This window comes from Haliotis rufescens, unplaced genomic scaffold (assembly GCF_023055435.1).
Source record: "Haliotis rufescens isolate VD_foot unplaced genomic scaffold, xgHalRufe1.0.p SCAF_2, whole genome shotgun sequence".
NCBI classification, from domain to species: domain Eukaryota; kingdom Metazoa; phylum Mollusca; class Gastropoda; order Lepetellida; family Haliotidae; genus Haliotis; species Haliotis rufescens.
The window spans coordinates 38,648,362-38,668,963 of NW_025963890.1; the positions used below are offsets into that span (position 1 = coordinate 38,648,362).

Here is a 20,602-nt window from a genome sequence, read left to right on the forward strand (position 1 = left end):
CAAAGTGCATCAATCACACGGGCATCTTTATTAAACATGAAAGATTTGGAAAATATCTGTTGATGCTGCGTTGGTGGTACACATGCTTTGCAAATCCTGCAATTGACCGAAATCTGCATGGCAGTTTACGAACCGGATGTCAATACATTACACAATTTTGATTGGACTGTGCAGAGATTCATTAGTCAAAATATAAATCCATAATTCCAGCCTAGTTCAGCAAGGGTGGAAACAGGACTTTTATAGTCAGTTAACGCCCTTGAATCGGTAAGATGAGGTATACAAATACAGTCATATAAATCAACATATATATTGCATCTCTGTGTTAGCTCATGCTCACAAAAGTGTCATAACACTTTAAAATGTCAGAAAATACAAAGATGATTCCATAAGGATAAAAAACATAAGTCATGGTTCTCAGGCACTGCCACCATCATTAAGTCCACCACACGTTTCGTTTTTATTTCCGTTAAAATAAGGGAGAATATACCGGGCAGTTACTTCCCTTTATGTGTACACTGCTTTACTGTGCATCTCGTGTTATGATCATAGCGGGAGTATGTGTGCTTGTTTTGCTGTTCGCAAACTTGGTCATGTGAAATTTGTAGGCATTGTTTTGTGCACAGAGATTAAGCTTATCGTGCGTAATTGTCTCGATGGAAATAGCATCAGCTGTGCACACATTTTTGTGTAATTCATTTGAAACAATGCCCAAAATCATGATTGAAAAGATTTTAAATGCAAAGATGGGAAGCCATTGTATCTCTAACAACATAACTACAGATTTGTTGACATGCCACTTTCAGTGTTATGTGCTCACGGTAACGTCTTTGTGTTGGGAAAACAAAATCGAAACTCGTATGGGAGTATTATGTGAACCCCTCTCTTCATAGCTTTATATTTTGGAGAAAAAAGTGTGCACTATACACAAGAAAGTATGGTAGTCAAATATTCCAGAGTACCTTATATTTTTTGGCCATGTTCCCTTAATAAATCTGTTTCTTATTGAAACTGAAAGCAATGGCTCGCGAGCATTGTATATATTTTGCTTTGTAGAGTATGGAAGCATATTAGTGGCACAGTCTAAAAAAATACATTTACGTAGACAATGCATGCATCTTTATTTATTTGACAAGTATGAACACGTCACAATCTCACTTTATAGCTAGACATCATATCAATGTTTTAGCAATAGATGCGTAGATTCACAGAATAAGAGTTGTGATAAAACAATAAAACTGTTATTAGTTTAACGTGTTAAATGCCATGAGTCCTATCATATTACTAGACACCCACCGGCTCCATCCCCTCCATTCTATGGAATACTCTATGGAAATGCCCACTCAGTGCAGAAAATCACTCATTCTGCAGAATTCGTGCAACATTTGCATTTGTCTGCCACAGAATTTGTCAAATACACTGCAGAACCTTACATGTGAGTCAAAAGCTGGTTTGAAATTGTGCATTGTATACATTAAATCATTCCAAATAATTATTTGTGTGGGATGGAAAATAAGATCTATTAACCATTTTATGTTTTAAGAAATATCCTGATTTCATTTTGAATTGTTTGTACTAAAACTTACTAATGTTTACATTCACAATCACCAATTCACTTCAATCAGCTTTATCAGAAAAGTGCCTCCCACAAGTAAAAAAAGTGACAAACAGAGCTATAGATAAGATTTTGGTTATTTGGGCATTTTACCCAGGGTTTGATTTTGATTGGGCCTCCACAGGTCTTAGAAGGTATTCAAATTTCTATTACCCACCTGTTTCTTGACATTTGGTATTTAACTTAAAACCTGTTTCATAACAATCACTGAAAATCATTTAAAACCATGTGAATAGTAGAATAACCGTCTGCATTTCCTTGCAGCTCCCTCTCCGAGAAGCCATTTTTTGCACTGTGTACATTTCAATTGGCATCTATCAGTATGTTTGTCGCAGAAGCTTTTCCAAATGTAACTGTCGGTAAGTGAATTTGTATTTTACACAAATACGCAGCTTATCTCAAGCTCTAGGAACTAGGAAATTCTTCAAAAGTAAGCTTAAATGTTTGCACAATTGTGTACAGAATTATTAAAAACTGGTTGTAGCATTTACAAAAAAATGTCCCTAGAATTTGTATTATTTGGCCACGGAATACAGTGTGGACTACCATAAGATCACATGGAGCTTGTCCTGGTGAGCTAACAAAGGGTCCTACTCCCTCATTGATCAACTTACAATCAACTGTGAGAAGCTGGATGCCTATATTTGTTATTTCTGTTTTGCTGTCATTTTTGAGGCACTGTATCATCAGAGCGCCTACAAATTTGTCATTGTCGAGGACAGGCATATTCAGCTGCATAGTAGATGGTGAAATAACAGTCTGGTATTCAGCTGGCAGCAACTCGTCACTTTTCCATGTAAAGTACAAGTCACTGGAAGAGCTGTTGGCATCCAACAGGGTGCAGTTTAAGGTGGCATTTCGTCCAAAGAAGCCATAGGGGTTAATGGGTAACAAACCTACAAACAGACAGAAAAGTAATTATCGGCTGTCAAGCGGTGTAGACAAAATTATACATGCCTGAAGTTTGTTTGTTTGTATTTTTGTTGTTTAACGCCACACTTAGCAATATTCCAGCTATATGACAGCAGTCTGTAAAAAATCGAGTCCAGACAATCCAGTGATTGACATCATGAGCATCGATCTACACAATTGGGATACGATGACATGCATCAACCAAGTCAGTGAGCCTGACCTCATGATCCTGTTAGTCGCCTCTTACTACAATGGTAGTCTCCTCATTGGATAAGCATTAGTAGCTGGAGAGGGGTCGACAGATGAACTATCTACTGGAGATGTTGTAAGGGAACTTTACAGCCAGCAGGGACTGTCTACTGTGAGTTGGACCTTCACAACCAGGACACCCTACAGATATAAGTCCCCCATGAAGAATCTGTCTTCAGCATACATAGTGAGTGAGTACGGTTTTACGTCGCTTTTAGCAATATTCCAGCAATATCATGGCGGGGGACACCAGAAATGGGCTTCACACATTGTACCCATTTTGGGAATCGAACCGGGTCTTCGGCGTGACGAGTAAAGGCTTTAACCACTGGGCTACCTGACCACCCCTCAGCATACAAAGACTTATGTAAAGTAGAAGTGTGCCATGTGATTAGCCATGATAAGCTGTGAGGCAAAATTATCATCCGTATTACCATATTATGATTATGATTTTCATATTAATCAATATGTTATCTAAGAATATATTTCTTAACCTGATGTGAAAATTGATATTTCTTTTGTGTATTAATTCATGGACAAAGTTGGTTGACACCAATCTCATTAAAATCAGATCTTAGTTCTTGCTATCGCTAAACAAAGATCTGCGGACATCCCATTACGGGTCACGTCAGAACGACCTTTCATCCGACCAATCAAAGCGTCGCTTACCAGATCATGAAAGTAACAGTCGGAATGTGTTTTCTAATCATGCAACCTCGAAAATGTTAACACAGGGTATTCCGAACGACAGTTACGGCCCGTATGACTGATTCCATCAAAATTATCGTCGATCTCTCGCTTCCATGGGATAAACATTTGAACGGAGGGGGTGTTGCACAGTATGTGGGGAGCACTGCCATACAATCTCAACCATATGTTAGACATCCCGGAATGTTCGTTTGTTCAGTTTTCAAAATTTTAATCGAGAACTGTGTCAACATATTTTTCAAGCATAGTCTGAAATGGAAGCCGCCAGGTTGAAACGAGTGCCGTAAAGGTCGAGAAAGCTGCTCTCTAATTGGCTGATGTCGACTTCTTGTTTGTCATTTCAGTGGTCAGTCAAAGTTCGCAAAAGGTCGTTCTGACGTGACCCGTAATGGGATGTCCTCAGATCTTTGTTTAGCGGTAGCAAGAACTTAGATCTGATTATTCTGAGATTGGGTTGACACCAGCTGATTTTGGGCCATAACACTAAAACAACATGAAGGAGAGATCATGAAAAAGTATTTGTGGTCATCATCCAAAACTGGCTCTCACAGGAGGTATTGCTTGGGCGAGATCAAACGATATCTACATTGTAGATATTGCTGCAATGAAATTGCATCATAATGCTTTGCAGACCATTGGGACATCATTGGTTACCATGACATCACAATCAAATGACATCACTAATGGCTCTGCTACTGAAGCTGTTAGCAGTACCTTTTACACTTAAGACACTGCATAATACTGTCTACAAACTGAAAAAGTTGGAAGAATGATGTTGGATGATAAATAAAATCTCACCCTCGTGTCTTTTGATATCAAATATATCAACACTCGTTGATATATTTGATATCAAAAGACACTCGGGTGAGAATCTCTATTTATTGTCTACAATTTTGAAAAATACTTACATCCAGTACAGGGAAAGAACATGATGCTTTCTTTACAGTACTCCGTACAAACATTGTCAGCCTCCATCCATCGGACCCCACACAGGACTAACAGCAACACTGTTACCTTAGGCATCTTCCTGTTTGTAACCAGTTAACATTGTTGTCGTGGTTACAAACAGACATACACTAAATGGCCTGAAACAAAAATTCATAAAATTACAAAATAACCTTGGCACGTCCAGGTTAGAAATGGTCCCTACAACATAAAATGGCATTGATTTAGCTAAGATTTCAAACTAAATGGCCTGAAACAACAAGAGTCATCAGAAAGATGACAGATCCCCCCGGCAGCTGTCTGTAAAGTAACCACAAGTAAATGTGCAATTCTGTATGTAATAAGTCAAGAGTTGAATGTTCTTGAATAGTAGAGGACGTAACAATACTAACATGTACGCGAGACAGGTCTCCCGTCTCGCGTACAAGTGACCACATGAGAGGGGGAGTGGACCATGGATTTCTGCATGTTGCAAAAAAATGTCTCTTCAAGTGTTACTTGTGAAAATAATAAAACAAAATTAGGTAGAGTCATTGATCATCATACTCATTATCGTATGACATGAAAAAAATGTCAAAAGAAAAATAATAAACGGTCAAATTGGGAGAAAAATATGTAAAAATTGAGCAAAATGTTCTGTTTTTGACAGCAATTTTCTCCTATGTACATATTTTTCAGAAACTAACATGTAGTATTTTCTAAAAGCTTATTCATCGTAGAGTTGCAAAATATAGACATGCAAAGTTTCGTTGACATGGAAACGTAAAAAGAATTTTAAAAATTAAAATTCCTAAATAGCAAAAGGCACCAGTTCAGTATGTACCTGGTAGACACGCAAAGTTTTGTAAGAAAGACTTTAACAGTTTTTGAGTTATGCTCCAGAAATGAACACCACCCTTATAGAACCTAAGTCCAACTTGCCATGGAACGTAAAAAAATAAAAATTTCTAAAATTCCTAAATAGCAAAAGGCACAACTTCAGTATGTGACTGATAGATTTGCAAAGTTTCGATCAAATACACTGAATTGTTTTTGAGTTCTGCCCCGGAAAAGGAAATGATTATGGACGGATGGACGGACAGACTGGCTGATCGCTATATCCCCCAGCATTATATGCCGGGGGGATAAATATTCATAAAATAACAAAATTACTTGGCACGTCCAGGTTAGAAATGGTCCCTGTGACATATGCTAGCATGGATTTATCTAAGATTTCAAACTAAGTGCCCTTGCAGGCACATTGGGTAAAAAACTGTTATTTTGTTACAGAAAGGTGATTGTTGTTTAAAGTTATATTCCAAAATTCAGAGTCATTCTAGCATCAAATTTTAACAGTTCATTCAATGCAATAATGTTAAACTAAGCATTTAAGTCTCTTCCACTTTATTGTTCTTGTTGTGATCAGTGGCACTCAAGTCACCTCGACAAATCCATCACAGTATAGAACTAGTAGTGGGACGAGACACCGATGCATCGGTGGATCGCGATTCTCTACTTCTCGATACAAGTACACGAAAGTAAAAGTGATTGATCCTTACCTTCAATGTATTTTTTAATATATGTTACACCAAACACTAATTACTTGTGAAAATGAGCAATGAAAACGTAAGTATTTTCGTCCATTGTGCCATTCTAACACTGCCAACTGTAAATCGTTAGTGTGCCAGGTATTTGTCCATCCTGTCTATGACAAAGATGGCCTATGCAATACAGATAAGAGCACATGCAAGTATCTTAAGACATATCGGATCGTGACCAAGGTATCGTGATACGTATCGGATCGCATAGTTGGTGTATCGTCCTAGCCCTAGTTACAACTATAAAACAGAAATTGGAAAAAAGTTAATTCCAATTTTGGGAATTTTTACCGACATTTGCTGCAGAATTGGGGCCAAATATTGTCCTCCATGCAGGTCTACATAAATCCCAAGCTGGTCTTTAAGGGGTTAACAGACTCAGGGTTCAGATTTTGAGCTTGTGTGGTAGGTGCATGGTACTATCATGGGATAACATTTATACTAAGTTATCTTATAATAATTAGATCTACATCAAGTGCTTTTATGAGTTATCATGGCGTAATATTTATACACCCTTCATATAATTATAGTTTAGCAAGTAATAATTATCATTAGGTAAAATGCATATATAAAATATCAGTAGTTTCAGTTAAAGCTTTTTAGATGGTTGCTAGCCTAAGGTAATGGGAGCGCGTCTTCTAGACATACTATTCAATAAGACAAGAGTTACGTCTACATAGTTTAATTGATTTGAAGCTTTTAGATAAATGCTAGCCTAAGGTATCAAGATCCCATCTCCCAGACAAAGGATATTTATTTAAGTACATCTGTCATCACCTACCGGGGTATATTAGAATAACATTACTTCAATTAAGACTCATTAAGGATTAGCCCCCATACAAGCTCGTCTATAGTGCATTAAGGATTAGCCCCCATACAAGCTCGTCTATAGTGCATTAAGGATTAGCCCCCACACAAGCTCATCTATAGTGACACCCTAATCTCTTTCAAAGCATCCAGTAAATTATCAACAAGATTAGTGCCAGTCCAACAGGATAAACAGGATTTAGTATTCCCCTCTGTCTAGCCATCCATTTAGCTTAGGACACAACCAATCGTGTATCATCCAATCACATTCCATTTTATTGTTTAAATTTTTGTTAAATACATACTGTAGGCAGGTTTTAAGCAGAGAAGGGGTTTGACCTCACCAAGCAGACCTCTCTCCCACAGCCCAGAGTGTGTACCGACTCTCTGTGGCACCCTCAGTTATTATCTAAGTATATTGTAAATTGTTAATTGTTCTTGTAAATAAAATTGTGATTAGTCTCCTGTGACTCTGGCTCTTTGCTGACTAATTCCCCAAGAAAACCAGCACGTCATTTGGAAGGTATTGTTCACCCAGAACAGTTCCATGATAATTTGGCGGAGAATCATCGTTTTCGGAACCACAGAGTCCAGGAACTAACTACGACCAGCTACAAGAACCCATTGGAGGACATGTCCAACTGCGATCATCTGATGGAATAACAAGCAAGCTGCATCAACCTCTGACCTCAACACTGGATTAAAGACAACCAACTCCTCCAAAGACACCAACAAAGGAAGAAAAAGTCTTCAAATATTGTAAGTAATACATTGTTGATTTCTTGTCATCCTTTAATTTAGTACGGTACATACTAATAGGTGTCATGGCAAATATGGAGTCTGGTATGGAAAGTAACTTTGAAAGTGAAATTCCAACAGTGTCTTTAGTTACGCCCCTTGCCAAAAGTGTAATTCAGGCAAAATTTGGCACAACAACAAATTGTTTAGTAGACACAGGGGCATCCATTTGTTGTATTTCGTCTGCTTTTCTGAGCACAGCTTTTGAAAACCTTACTCTTGGAAACTCACCCTTTCCACAGGTAAAAGGTGTTGGCGGCGAATTGCATAAAGTGTTAGGTTCAGTTGCGTTAGATTTTGTCATTGAGGATCAGGAATTTTCTCAAAGATTCTATGTACTGCCTACACTGCCGAAGGCAGTGATACTAGGTGAGAACTTCCTTGATGACAATGATGCAGTCTTAGATTATAGCTGTCATTCCTTGATACTCAACAACAGCACCTCAAATAGGCAATATATCAATTTCATAGCCAATTCAGTGCATGAGATTAGTGGATTAGCAAAAACAATAGATCAGATTTACATCCCCCCTCAGAGTGAAATTCATTTCAAGGTAAGACTATCAGAGACCAAAGAGGATTCCCTCATCCTCATTGAACCCATTGCTTCCCTCACTGCTCATTCTAATGTAGCAGGCGGTAGAACTCTTTCTAAATCAAAAAGCAAGACTGCTACATTTAGGCTTATGAATCCCTCCCAAGAAGAAAAGGTTCTTGACAAGGGTACAGTTGTAGGCAAATTTAGTTACATTGACAAAGACTCTGTTTTTGAAATCGGCTCTGACCAACCATTCATCAGTACCGTTAACACCGACAATGAGAAGAGAGAAAATGACACCAGGGATTATGTCAAAATTGCACAGGAGTTAGGATTTGATTTGACCAATACACAACTGACTCCAGACCAACGACACAGACTACTTAGATTTTTGGGACAAAATAGAAACATGTTTTCAACAAGTCTTGCAGATTTAGGTAAGACTGACTTGCACCATCATACCATTAACACTGGCAACCACCAACCCGTTAAGAGTAGACCATATCGTCAATCTCCTCATCTCCAAAAAGTCACTGAAGAACTTATAGATGATTTTCTGAAGTATGATTTGATCGAGGAGTCAACATCTATGTATTCAGCTCCCATTATCCTAGTCAAGAAACGTGATGGCTCATATAGATTTGTTTGTGACTACAGAAAGTTGAATTCTGTCACTTTACCAATGTCATGGCCTCTTCCTGTTTTTGATGATGTTGTTGATAACATCGCCAATGCACAAGCTAAGATCTTCTCAACTTTAGACCTTGCTAATGGTTTCTTCCAAGTGCCATTACATGAAGATTCAAAGCATAAAACTGCTTTCGTCACCCATCAAGGCCTTTATCAGTTCAAACGTTTACCCCAAGGTTTGACAAATTCTCCACTTTGTTTTCAACAGCTCATGAGCAAGGTGCTAAGAAAATTGCTTTTTAAGGTTGCGCTGATCTACATTGATGATTTGATAATTTACAGCAAAAACTTTGAAGAGCATCTCCAACATTTGGAGCAAGTATTTTACTATCTGAAACAGGCAAAATTAACACTAAAGCCATCCAAATGCAATTTTGCAACGGACAAAGTATCTTTTCTGGGTCATGTTTTATCATGTGGAGGTGTTCAAGTTGATGACAAAAAGATTGAAGCAATTAGAACCTTTCCAGTGCCCAAGTCACAAAAGCAGATTCGCTCCTTCTTAGGTCTCACGAACTTCTACAGGAAGTATGTGAAAAATTACGCTCACATAGCCCTTCCACTGAATGCCTTGCTAAAGAAGCATTCAGAGGCAGAAGTAGGAAAGAAACCAAAGTTCCAATGGTCACTTGAGTGTGATCAGGCATTCAACACACTCAAACATGCTATGAGTAATACACCTGTTCTGGCGTATCCAAATTGTGACAAAGAATTTCTTCTTGCAACTGATGCCAGTGATATGAGCATAGGTTTTGTTTTGAGTCAAAAAGACGAGAAGAATAATGAACATCCAATAGCTTTTGGTGGTAGAGCTCTTCATGGCAGCGAAAAGAACTGGAGCATTACAGAAAAGGAAGGCTTAGCTCTAGTTGAAGCCATTAGATCCTTTCGTCCATACCTTGCAAATTCTACACTGATCATATAGCATTGAAGTGGCTGAAATCCATCAAGGATGCCACAGGTAGGTTAGGACGATGGTCTTTGGAACTTTCTACCTACACTTTTGACATTGTTCACCGCAGCGGCAAAGCCAATGGGAATGCCGATGCTCTCTCACGTAGGGAATATGAGGAAAATATGAACTGTAATGATCAGACAGAAGAAGATGCTGAGAAAACAGTCTTCTCAGTAACTTCAACTCAGCAAAGCAAATCAACTAGCAGTACAATCTTGCCAAACACCCATTCATCCACACAGGTCACACAGACAACTCAGACTGAGGATAATTGCACTCCTATTGTCAATCACTTAGAATCAGACACACAGACAACACATTGGTCAGTCACCTTTGAATGTGAAGAGGATTATCAGTCAGTACCAGTTAATGTTGTCGTAGCATTACATGCTACAAATGCTGATGTTACCCAAAACACATTGGTTGAAGTAAGTATAAAAGAACATCCAAATTTATGTCACCTACAAAGGATTTGTCCAGATTTCATCCAAATCTTTGACTACAAAGAGGATGATGTCCTTCCACAAAATGAAAAGGATCGTCAAAAGATTCTTATCGAAGCCAATACTTTTGAACTTGATGATGGCATCCTATACAGATTCGTTCCACAAAGACAGAAAGGCCACGCAGACAAGCTCATTAAACAGCTGGCAGTCCCAAGAACCCTCAGAAATCAAGTCCTGCAATCCTATCATGACTCAGAGTTTGGCGGTTGCCACCATGGGAAAGAAAGGATGCACAACACCATGAGACCTAAGTACTACTGGCCCAAAATGTACAGCGATATTGCTACTTATGTCCAGACATGTGAGGTATGTCAACAGACCAAGAGGCACTACCATGGCAAGAAGGCACCACTTCGTCCACTACCTGTAGAAGAGGTCTTCACCCGATGGCACGTTGACATTCTCGGTCCCCTGCCAACAACACCAGATAAGTACAAATACATTTTAGTCATCACAGATGCATCATCTAGATGGTGTGAAGCCTTTCCACTTCGGACCCAAGAAGCCAAACAAGTAGCAGATGTTCTCGTCAGAGAAATATTTTGTCGGTATGGCGCTCCAAGGACCTTAATTTCAGACAGAGGTCAGAACTTCATGTCCAAACTTATCAAAGCAATTTGTGAACTTTTGGCAATTAAATTTACCCATACCAGCCCATACCATCCTCAAACTAACAGCTGTGTAGAAAGGCTCAACTCTTATATCAATCAATCACTAAGAGCCTACTGTAACAAGTCTCAAAATGATTGGCCCCGTTTATTCCTGGCATCATGATGGCCTATCGGATGGCTCCAAATTCATCAACTCAAAAATCCCCATATGTTATGCTTTTCGGCCGAGAAATGAGAGCTCCACAAGATGTAGCATTAATTCCAAAAGAAAATTTAGGCCACAATAACAAAAGTTATCTTTCCAATTTGCTTGAGGAGCTTGAAATCACTAGAACAATCGCAGCTGAAAACAATGCTCGGGCTAAGGAGGTGTATTCAGAACAATATAATAGAAAGGCTAAAGAACCAGAATTTGCCCCAGGTCAAAGAGTTTGGCTTTACTGTCAAAAAGTTGAAAAAGGCCTTTCCAACAAATTAACCAAAAAGTGGTATGGTAGCTATTATATCATCCATACAGGTCCAAATTATACCTACAAACTGCGCCGAAGTTCTGACGACAAAATACACAAACCACTGGTCCATGCCAACCGTCTGAAGCCATATTTTGATCCTGCTGATCGTCCACAGTATCCTCCAGAACCATACCTCAATAACCCCAGTGACATAGATTCAGGAGTCATGGATGACAACGAGGAACCAGTCAATGATACTCAGTTTGACAGCAACAAGTTTCCCCATCAACAAGTTCAACTTACCAGGCTACTGATCAATCACCTCCACAACAGAAAGGTAAGAAGGTCAATTCCAAAACAAAGGCAGGTACTTCCAGCAACAAGAGTCAGAAGCAAAAGACCCCAACAAAGAAGAAAAACCCTGCTTCAAGTACAACAGAAAAACCTACCAGTCCCACGGCAACCATGAAGGAAAATCATGCCACACCAGGTCCTAGTGCTCCAACCAAGGTAAATGAAAAGGTAAATAAAGGGAAAAGAGGAGTGAATAGTAAGCATCACCAGCCCAAATCCAGAAAACAACCCGACGACAGCCAGGTACAACCTCCAAGTCCAACATCAGGTAATCAAACCAAGGACATCCCTCAGGTCTTCAATCCAGAGGACATCCACTCAATTGTTAGTTCCAAGAGAGCAAATGGCAAAATCTACTACAGAGTAAAATGGAAGGATCCAGAAAGAGGAAACACATGGGAGTATGGCAGCAGCATTCCAGACTCCATTCGGAGAGAATTTCACCTCAAAAGAAGTATGTCAGGAAAACGACGAAAACGTCCACTGAAGAAGTTTTTCGACCAAAAGGAATCAGACAATAAATCAGTCAATGTTCTGTCAGGGAATACAATGTCAGGAAATGTCGAGCAAGACAACACCAAACCATGCATAGAATTAGACGTCAAACCATATCCGTTTATTCCAAAACGCCTACGAGGAGTAGAACATAAAATAGAAAGAGTTATGGGCATTGAAATTATTCAAGGAGACTGCTATGTCAAGGTCTCATATAAAGAATATCCTGGTCAATTCACATGCTATTTCGAAAGTGTTCCTCCCCACCTCATACAGCGCTACCTTGATGATAGCGGGAATGATCTCCGTGAGTGGTGCGGTCTAGAAGATAATCCTCGATATGATCCAGAGGAAGCACCAATTTATAAATCCAAAAGGGTTATTTTTCCAGATACAGACTTGGGAAACATCAACACCTTTTCCTACCGTATTTCACTCACAGACCGTAGTCACACGCGACCATACCAGGATCAACGCTCCATACATACCAAACAATGCCAATTGCACATATTCTTGATCAAAATACAAAATCTCCTGAATAAACGGTGCAAATCACGAAACAGCTATTAGCTGTATCTTGTTATGTTTTCTTGTGTCCAGTCTTTTCACTATGGGTCGCCAGTTGAGAACAAATGGCATCAGCCTGATCATCTGAGTTATTTGTATCACAACAAATTTTGAGCATTGACCTGATCAACCAATCTCAAAAGCGAAGTGAAATGACACGAACCCAAACCGTACCGAAGCGAACCAAACCATACTGGGAATCGGACCCAAACCGTACCGAAGCGAACCAAACCATACTGGGAAGCGAACCCAAACCGTACCGAAGCGAACCAAACCATACTGGGAATCGAACCCAAACCGTACCGAAGCGAACCAAACCATACTGGGAAGCGAACCCAAACCGTACCGAAGCGAAACCAAACCATACTGGGAATCGAACCCAAACCGTACCGAAGCGAACCAAACCATACTGGGAATCGAACCCAAACCGTACCGAAGCGAACCAAACCATACTGGGAATCGAACCCAAACCGTACCGAAGCAAAATAAACCAAACCCTATCGCATTGAACCAAAGGAAAATCAAAGCGAAACAAACCAAATTCAAATAAAGCAAACTTAACAACCGAAATGAACCAAAACAAAGAAAAGGCAAACCAAATAGTTACGAAAACTAACAATGATATACACCTTTTGTATACCGTATTAATGTAACAAATCAATGCACTTGTTATATGCACATGCACATATAATGTGTCTAATGATTGTATCCAAAAGTAGAAGGATATTACTATTTTTTTCATGATAAACTTTTGTAATTTGCCGCCAATACATTCTTCCTGGTCATGACACCGTTTAGTAATAATTATGTACTGATCTTTTACATCATAATTATCATATTTGTTTTATTTTCTAGTTATTACAGACAAACTAAGGAAGTATTTATATATGACATATTATTTGAACATGCTAACTCTCTTTTCTTTGTTTCCATGTAAAACCTCCATGGACACAGCCTACTACCTTACAACCCCAATCCAGGATGTGGAACTCAAGGCCTCCTACATCACCCATAAAACCACCAGTACAGAGTGCCAAGACAAGCCAGCTCCACATCCAGAACCCCTGATGACAGCATTTTTATATTATGTTTCCTTATATCAAAGAGACTCTATAATAATTATTATTCACTACTACCAGTACCCAAACTTTATACATTGTCCATCTAAGCCTTAATTATTTTTATTTTTACACGTTTGGGGTCCAAACTTTTTCAGACGGAGGGGAAGTTATCATGGGATAACATTTATACTAAGTTATCTTATAATAATTAGATCTACATCAAGTGCTTTTATGAGTTATCATGGCGTAATATTTATACACCCTTCATATAATTATAGTTTAGCAAGTAATAATTATCATTAGGTAAAATGCATATATAAAATATCAGTAGTTTCAGTTAAAGCTTTTTAGATGGTTGCTAGCCTAAGGTAATGGGAGCGCGTCTTCTAGACATACTATTCAATAAGACAAGAGTTACGTCTACATAGTTTAATTGATTTGAAGCTTTTAGATAAATGCTAGCCTAAGGTATCAAGATCCCATCTCCCAGACAAAGGATATTTATTTAAGTATATCTGTCATCACCTACCGGGGTATATTAGAATAACATTACTTCAATTAAGACTCATTAAGGATTAGCCCCCATACAAGCTCGTCTATAGTGCATTAAGGATTAGCCCCCATACAAGCTCGTCTATAGTGCATTAAGGATTAGCCCCCACACAAGCTCATCTATAGTGACACCCTAATCTCTTTCAAAGCATCCAGTAAATTATCAACAAGATTAGTGCCAGTCCAACAGGATAAACAGGATTTAGTATTCCCCTCTGTCTAGCCATCCATTTAGCTTAGGACACAACCAATCGTGTATCATCCAATCACATTCCATTTTATTGTTTAAATTTTTGTTAAATACATACTGTAGGCAGGTTTTAAGCAGAGAAGGGGTTTGACTCTCTTACCAAGCAGACCTCTCTCCCACAGCCCAGAGTGTGTACCGACTCTCTGTGGCACCCTCAGTTATTATCTAAGTATATTGTAAATTGTTAATTGTTCTTGTAAATAAAATTGTGATTAGTCTCCTGTGACTCTGGCTCTTTGCTGACTAATTCCCCAAGAAAACCAGCACGTCATTTGGAAGGTATTGTTCACCCAGAACAGTTCCATGATAAACAACGCGTGTCGGTCTGACGTTGATTAATCAACAATTTGCATACTCGTATATGCAAGGAGCCGACGTATGGTTCCTGTAGGAAGTGACAACTTGGAGACGATGGCTTGCGGTATATACAGTTTTACTTTATACATGTAGATATATACATACAAAAGACACTTTGTGCCAGGTCAGCACATAGTGGTTGTGGTTGTTGTCTTGGTGCCCCGGAGCACCCAGCCTAACCCTAGCTAGGCTAAGGGTAAGACCTTTCTTTTCCTCCTTCTCTCTTTCTCTCTGGACCAAGGCTTATATAGCCAAGGTCACCTGACATGTAGTAAGTAATAAATATAAATGTAAACAGTAAATCATCAGTGACATACTTGCACATCCTGTTCAGGATGGCAGACGGTTGATGTACACAAAAATGGGGATTAACAAATAGGATTAGCATCTAATAAATAACAGCAATTAAATGTTTCAAGGCATATAGATGTCATGGCTCCAGGGTAATGAGCCTTTGCAATTAAATGTTCTTTAGACAATGGGTGTCGTAAATCAGTCACCATGACAGTACATGGATTTAACTCGTATTCCAAACTTGGTACTTTTAGCAGGAAAATGGAGAAGAATCATTATTTTGATAAAACAAGATATCTTTTTTTAAAGTTCTTATTTGTTAAAAAAACAGAGGTACTTTAACATTTTGAACAAATTTATTGTTTTTTTTCAATTGTTGCCTGCCCAGAGCGCAGGATTTGGAATCCAAGATAAACTGCTGTTAATATCCAGAAATGTTGCTTGTTATCACCTATATACTCACACCTTGCACCGTCATTGGAGGGAATATTCTAAATCTTGAAATTAACGCTAGCCTGAAGTAAATGAGCAAAATGTGAGTTGTCTTTGTTTGCATTACTGAAACTTCTCATTTATGTCTCCAAAATGACCATAAACAGTAAGACGGCCTCACTGCACACTTTGGATAGCGGAAATATTAACTTGAACGAGTAACGAGTATATAACCATGTCATTCAAAGAATAGGAAGTACACAATAGGCATCCGGTGAGTTATCACTGATAAGGTAAAAAATTCTACCCATATCGCCGTCATATAGCTGGAATATTGCTGAGTGCGGTGATGAACAATAAACATGATGAACAACAAGATCTCTGCCGCCAACCTGAAGCAACTGTAAATAATAAGACATATCCTGTTTCCGTAACTTAAATCCCACTGTATCCCATTATCTTCCCTTCCATATAGCAAGTTCGTAAATATAGCAACAATCTCTGTTGTCTGTTTTGTAACTTCTGATGGCAAAATAAGCAGGTTTTATGTTGCTAGTATCAATGAGTCCACATATACTCTTGTTTTACACTTCACTGATGAAGACTAGCTGTACAAAGTATACTCCTAGAGTTATCATTTGTGCTTTCCAAAACTGTATTAGGAATAAGACTACAAAGATATTCGGGTAACAGATGATTATTTATTTTGTAAAAAGTTACCAATTGTGTCAACATCTTTCATTTGTACTTCATCATGTTCATTCATCATATTTCATTACGACAACATAACATCATACATATACAAGTCAAGTCACAATTCAAATTAAATTTGACTTCAGCAAATGTCAGAAGCCAGCTTTCAATGCATGTTATGAGACAAAATACTGGACACACTTATATCAAACTTTAATAATGTATTAACGTGTCATAAAACTTGTGGCAATCCATTTTTCACTGTGATTTTAATTGGAAAACAATATTTACTGTTTATAGATATAAACTGAAGGATGTAAAACTTTTAGATATTCAATACAGATTTCTACAAGGAATTATCTACACAAAGGATAATAACAACCAATTTGTACTTTACACCAATTCTCTCCTCCCGCTGCTCACACTTCCTTCCTCTGCATATGACATTATATGGCGGGGAACCATTGATGCTCTGCAGCAATATCATCTTGTTCACTGAAGTTGGTTTGTAGGTTTGTAGGTTTGTTGTTTGACGCCGCACTCAGCAATATTCAAGCTATATGACGGCGGTCTGCATAAACAATCTAGTCTGGACCAGACAATCCAGTGAATATAATGGGTGCAGGCTAAAACGGCACCTCAGCAAAACGTCACCGATTTCGATGACATCCATCAACCAAGTCAGCGTGCCTGACCACCCGATGCCGCTAGTCGCCTCTTACGACAAGCATAGCCGCCTTTTACGGCATGCATGGGTTCTTGCAGACCTATTCTACCCCGGATCTTCACGGGTCTTTACTGAAGTATTCAATACTGAGCGTGTAATAACAAACAAAGGGGGAGAACTCTTGAACGCCCCCAGTTTTTTAGATTTGACAGCCCTTGAAATTAGTACTGAAATGCCATATATTATTAATATGATTACATAACTCTACTGACACAAATGAAATATACACATATCTGCCAGAGGTCAAAGTAATGACTACACACAACAGCGTAACGCGCATCAGCGAAGCACCATCAGCGTAACTGTATAGCTAGTGGTAAAACCCAAGCAAATGGAAATGGGTCACACGACCACCTCCCATCACAGCATGGCTGCAAGAAACTAATGTGACAGCGATTTGTTAACAGTTTCACACACGGTGTTCTGAGCAGGTCACCGTGTTAAGTCAAATGTTCATATATTTGTTCAAACTCACCGACAGAACTCGAGGGTTTAAATCGCCACGCATGTCGCTTCCAAGAATTGGGATTCCGGGAATGAATTTAAGACGCAATCTGATTGGCTGTGACGTAAGTGTTATTGTGATCGTTGTTTATGCATCAATGCCGAGTTACGAGCGTGATGAAAACACATTCATATCTTTCTTTGTGCTCAAACTTGAGCTGTATTCACGTGTAGTCTTTTTTATAGTATTTTTTATATCGATTCGTATTTATTCATGCGAATAGTTTGTTCTTTTTAAATGAATATATATGCATTTTATTCTGCCTCAAGTTGTGTGGCATCTTGTACCAACTCATTTTCAATCAATCTTGTTCTAATCCTTCAACGTGTTCCACCAAAGGAAAACATAGCTGTGAAAAAAAATATAAAATATTGACCTTTGTGTGTCCTACGATTTTGATAGAGCTATTCCTATGGTTGAACCACTCACTAACCAACTCACACATGTCAACATAATTATTAGTAAATAATAAGTATAAAAGGGCGGAGAAAACACTGTTCAATAGTGTATCCTGGTTATTCATAACTGGCATGCTATAGCCCTAAACGAAGCAAGTCTAGATTTTCCGCAGGTCCACTCCCATCTCACTTGGGCTCCTCTTCAGTAAGGGACGGACAGGTAGCCTAGTGGTTAAAGCGTTCGCTCGTCACGCCGAAGACCTGGGTTCGATTCCCGACATGGGTACAAGGTGTGAAGCCCATTTCTGGTGTCCCCCGCCGTGATATTGCTGGAATATTGCTAAAATCGGCTTTAACCATACTCACTCACAAATGTTGTTGCTTGTTTCTATCAAAATAACATATTTAAAAGACTAAGTGTTAGTCTAGATTATATTTAGAAACTACGGTCGCTTTGTGGAACGGGGCACCGGACCAGACAATCCAGTGATTGAGATGGCTTCTACTGGCACGCACTTAATTGTTAGGTCATGTCTTTTTCTTTCTTTGTTTTGTTTTGTTGTTGTTGTTGTTGTTGTTGTTGTTGTTTTAACGCCGCACACAGCAGTTTTCCAGCTATATGACAGCGGCCTGTAAATAATCGAGTCTGGACCAGACAATCCAGTTATTGATATCATGAGCATCGATCTACGCAATTGGGATACGATGATATGCATCAACCAGGTCAGCTAGCCTGGTCGACCACCCGATCCCGTTAGTCGCCTCTTACGACAAGTATAGTCGCCTTTTACGGCAAGCATGGGTTGCTGAAGACCTATTCTACCCTGATTGTTAGGCGATGTAAGAAGGCGCAAACAGTGTTAGTGTTACGGGAACAATCGCGTTTATGGAACCGAAGTGGAATTGATGCTCTCTACCTTGACCTAAATATTTGTCGCTTTTCTATACCCCGCTGATGAAAGTAATCATTGAAAAGAGGTTTGGAATGCATCCCACATATATCCTCGGACGCAAACGGAGATAGAAATGTCCACGAAGAGGACGCGATATGTGACCCACAAGGGCTTGTGACACAACAAATAGCAGCTACAAGATATATGGCCACAACTTGTGTCTCTTTCTGTATCAATAGATTGGTTTGTTTCTATCAATATTTCCTTCTTCTGAGACTAAGCGTTAGTCTACACCATATCCATTTTCTTGGGTTTTACCAAAGTGATAACCGTCTAGACCTGCATCACATCCTCTATATCTACGAAATGATACAGAGGATGCCTGAATCATTGCATAACTTGCATTCCTTCCACATCTATCCAACACGCTTGAAATACTGTCAAAACGGCGTTAAACAAAACTCACTCACTCACTCTTCCTTTCTATTGGCAAGGCAACTTTGCAATAGGCCTTCAGCAACCCATGCCTGCCGTAAAAGCTAGGTGACTATGCTTGTCGTAAGAGGCGACGGGTGGTCAGGCTCGCTGACTTGGTTGATACATGTCATCGTTTCCCAATTGCGTGAATCGATGCTCATGATGTCAATCACTGATCCAGACTCGATTATTTACAGACCGCCGTCATATAGCTGGAATATTGCTGAGTGTGGCGTTAAACAACAAACAAATAAATAAACAAAGCATTGATGTCACGAAAACGTATCTTCGCAATTACGATATTAAGCTATTCATGATCATGCCCCGTTCAATTCAAATGAGATAATGTCGTGGCGTCTTTGTCCTTCCGTCGTAATAATTACACTTTAGACATCTATTCTGAAACCACAATGCCTAAGGTTTAGTCCATACAATCTCAGTAATGAAGTTTCTAAGACCTACTCAGAAAATTCCGATCTGATTGCAAACATGGCCGTTATGCCGGCCATATTGAATTTGTTATCTTTCCGCCCGAATTTGGCATTGATGCATGTATAAGGATAGTTTATGCATTAAGTTAAGAATAACACAGGCCATGGTTTTAGGCGCATTTGATTTGAATGGAATTTGACTTTCACAGACACTCATGTGTCTAGATTAACTGTATTTACAGTGACGTTGTCTTGTGATTTAATTCTAGGACCTTTCCATTGTTTTGTTTTTCCAGCCTCTGAAACCGTAGAGTTTATGAATCTGAAACTTTTAAATATGATACAAAGAATGTTTTTTTGTCAAATTAGCTCAAAGAATTATAATCTCATTTCAGGAATTGTCCCCATTTATTCCATTCCATCACCTCCGTGATCTAGTGGGATAGAGTGTCTACGCCGAGAACCGTCACGCTGAAGACCCGGGTTCGATTCCCCACATGGGCACAATGTGTGAAGCCCATTTCTGGTGTCCCCCAGCGTAAAACCATACTCACTCATTCACTCACTACGCCGAGAACTGCAGATCGCTGGTTCGATCCCCAGCCGCGTCATTTTAAAAGACATTAAAATACGGTACTTGCAAATTGTTGTTACCCTGCCTAGTGTTCGGTGTTAAGGGAAAAAAGTAAGGACAGATCGGCTCAGAATCAGAATGCTGTGTATGAGTGGGCATGGCGGGGGGGAAGCTATGCT

General features: G+C 39.1%; 1 protein-coding gene across 5 annotated transcripts in view; it reads right to left on the bottom strand.

The window, feature by feature from the left end:
- Nucleotides 1-20,602, bottom strand: part of LOC124126338 — a 96,615-nt gene that overhangs the window by 47,298 nt on the left and 28,715 nt on the right. For 3 of the 5 annotated variants that reach the window (XM_046489748.2, XM_048399937.1, XM_046489746.2), the window contains exons 2-3: nt 4,393-4,569; nt 2,230-2,511 (exon numbers count right to left, since the gene is read on the bottom strand). In XM_046489748.2, the coding sequence (XP_046345704.2) occupies nt 2,230-2,511; nt 4,393-4,507 (397 nt within the window). In that variant the 5' untranslated portion in view covers nt 4,508-4,569. Of the gene's footprint in view, nt 1-2,229; nt 2,512-4,392; nt 4,570-16,810; nt 16,942-17,620; nt 17,694-20,602 lie in introns of those variants that run through there. The other 2 variants (XM_046489747.2, XM_048399938.1) reach the window with 2 other exon arrangements.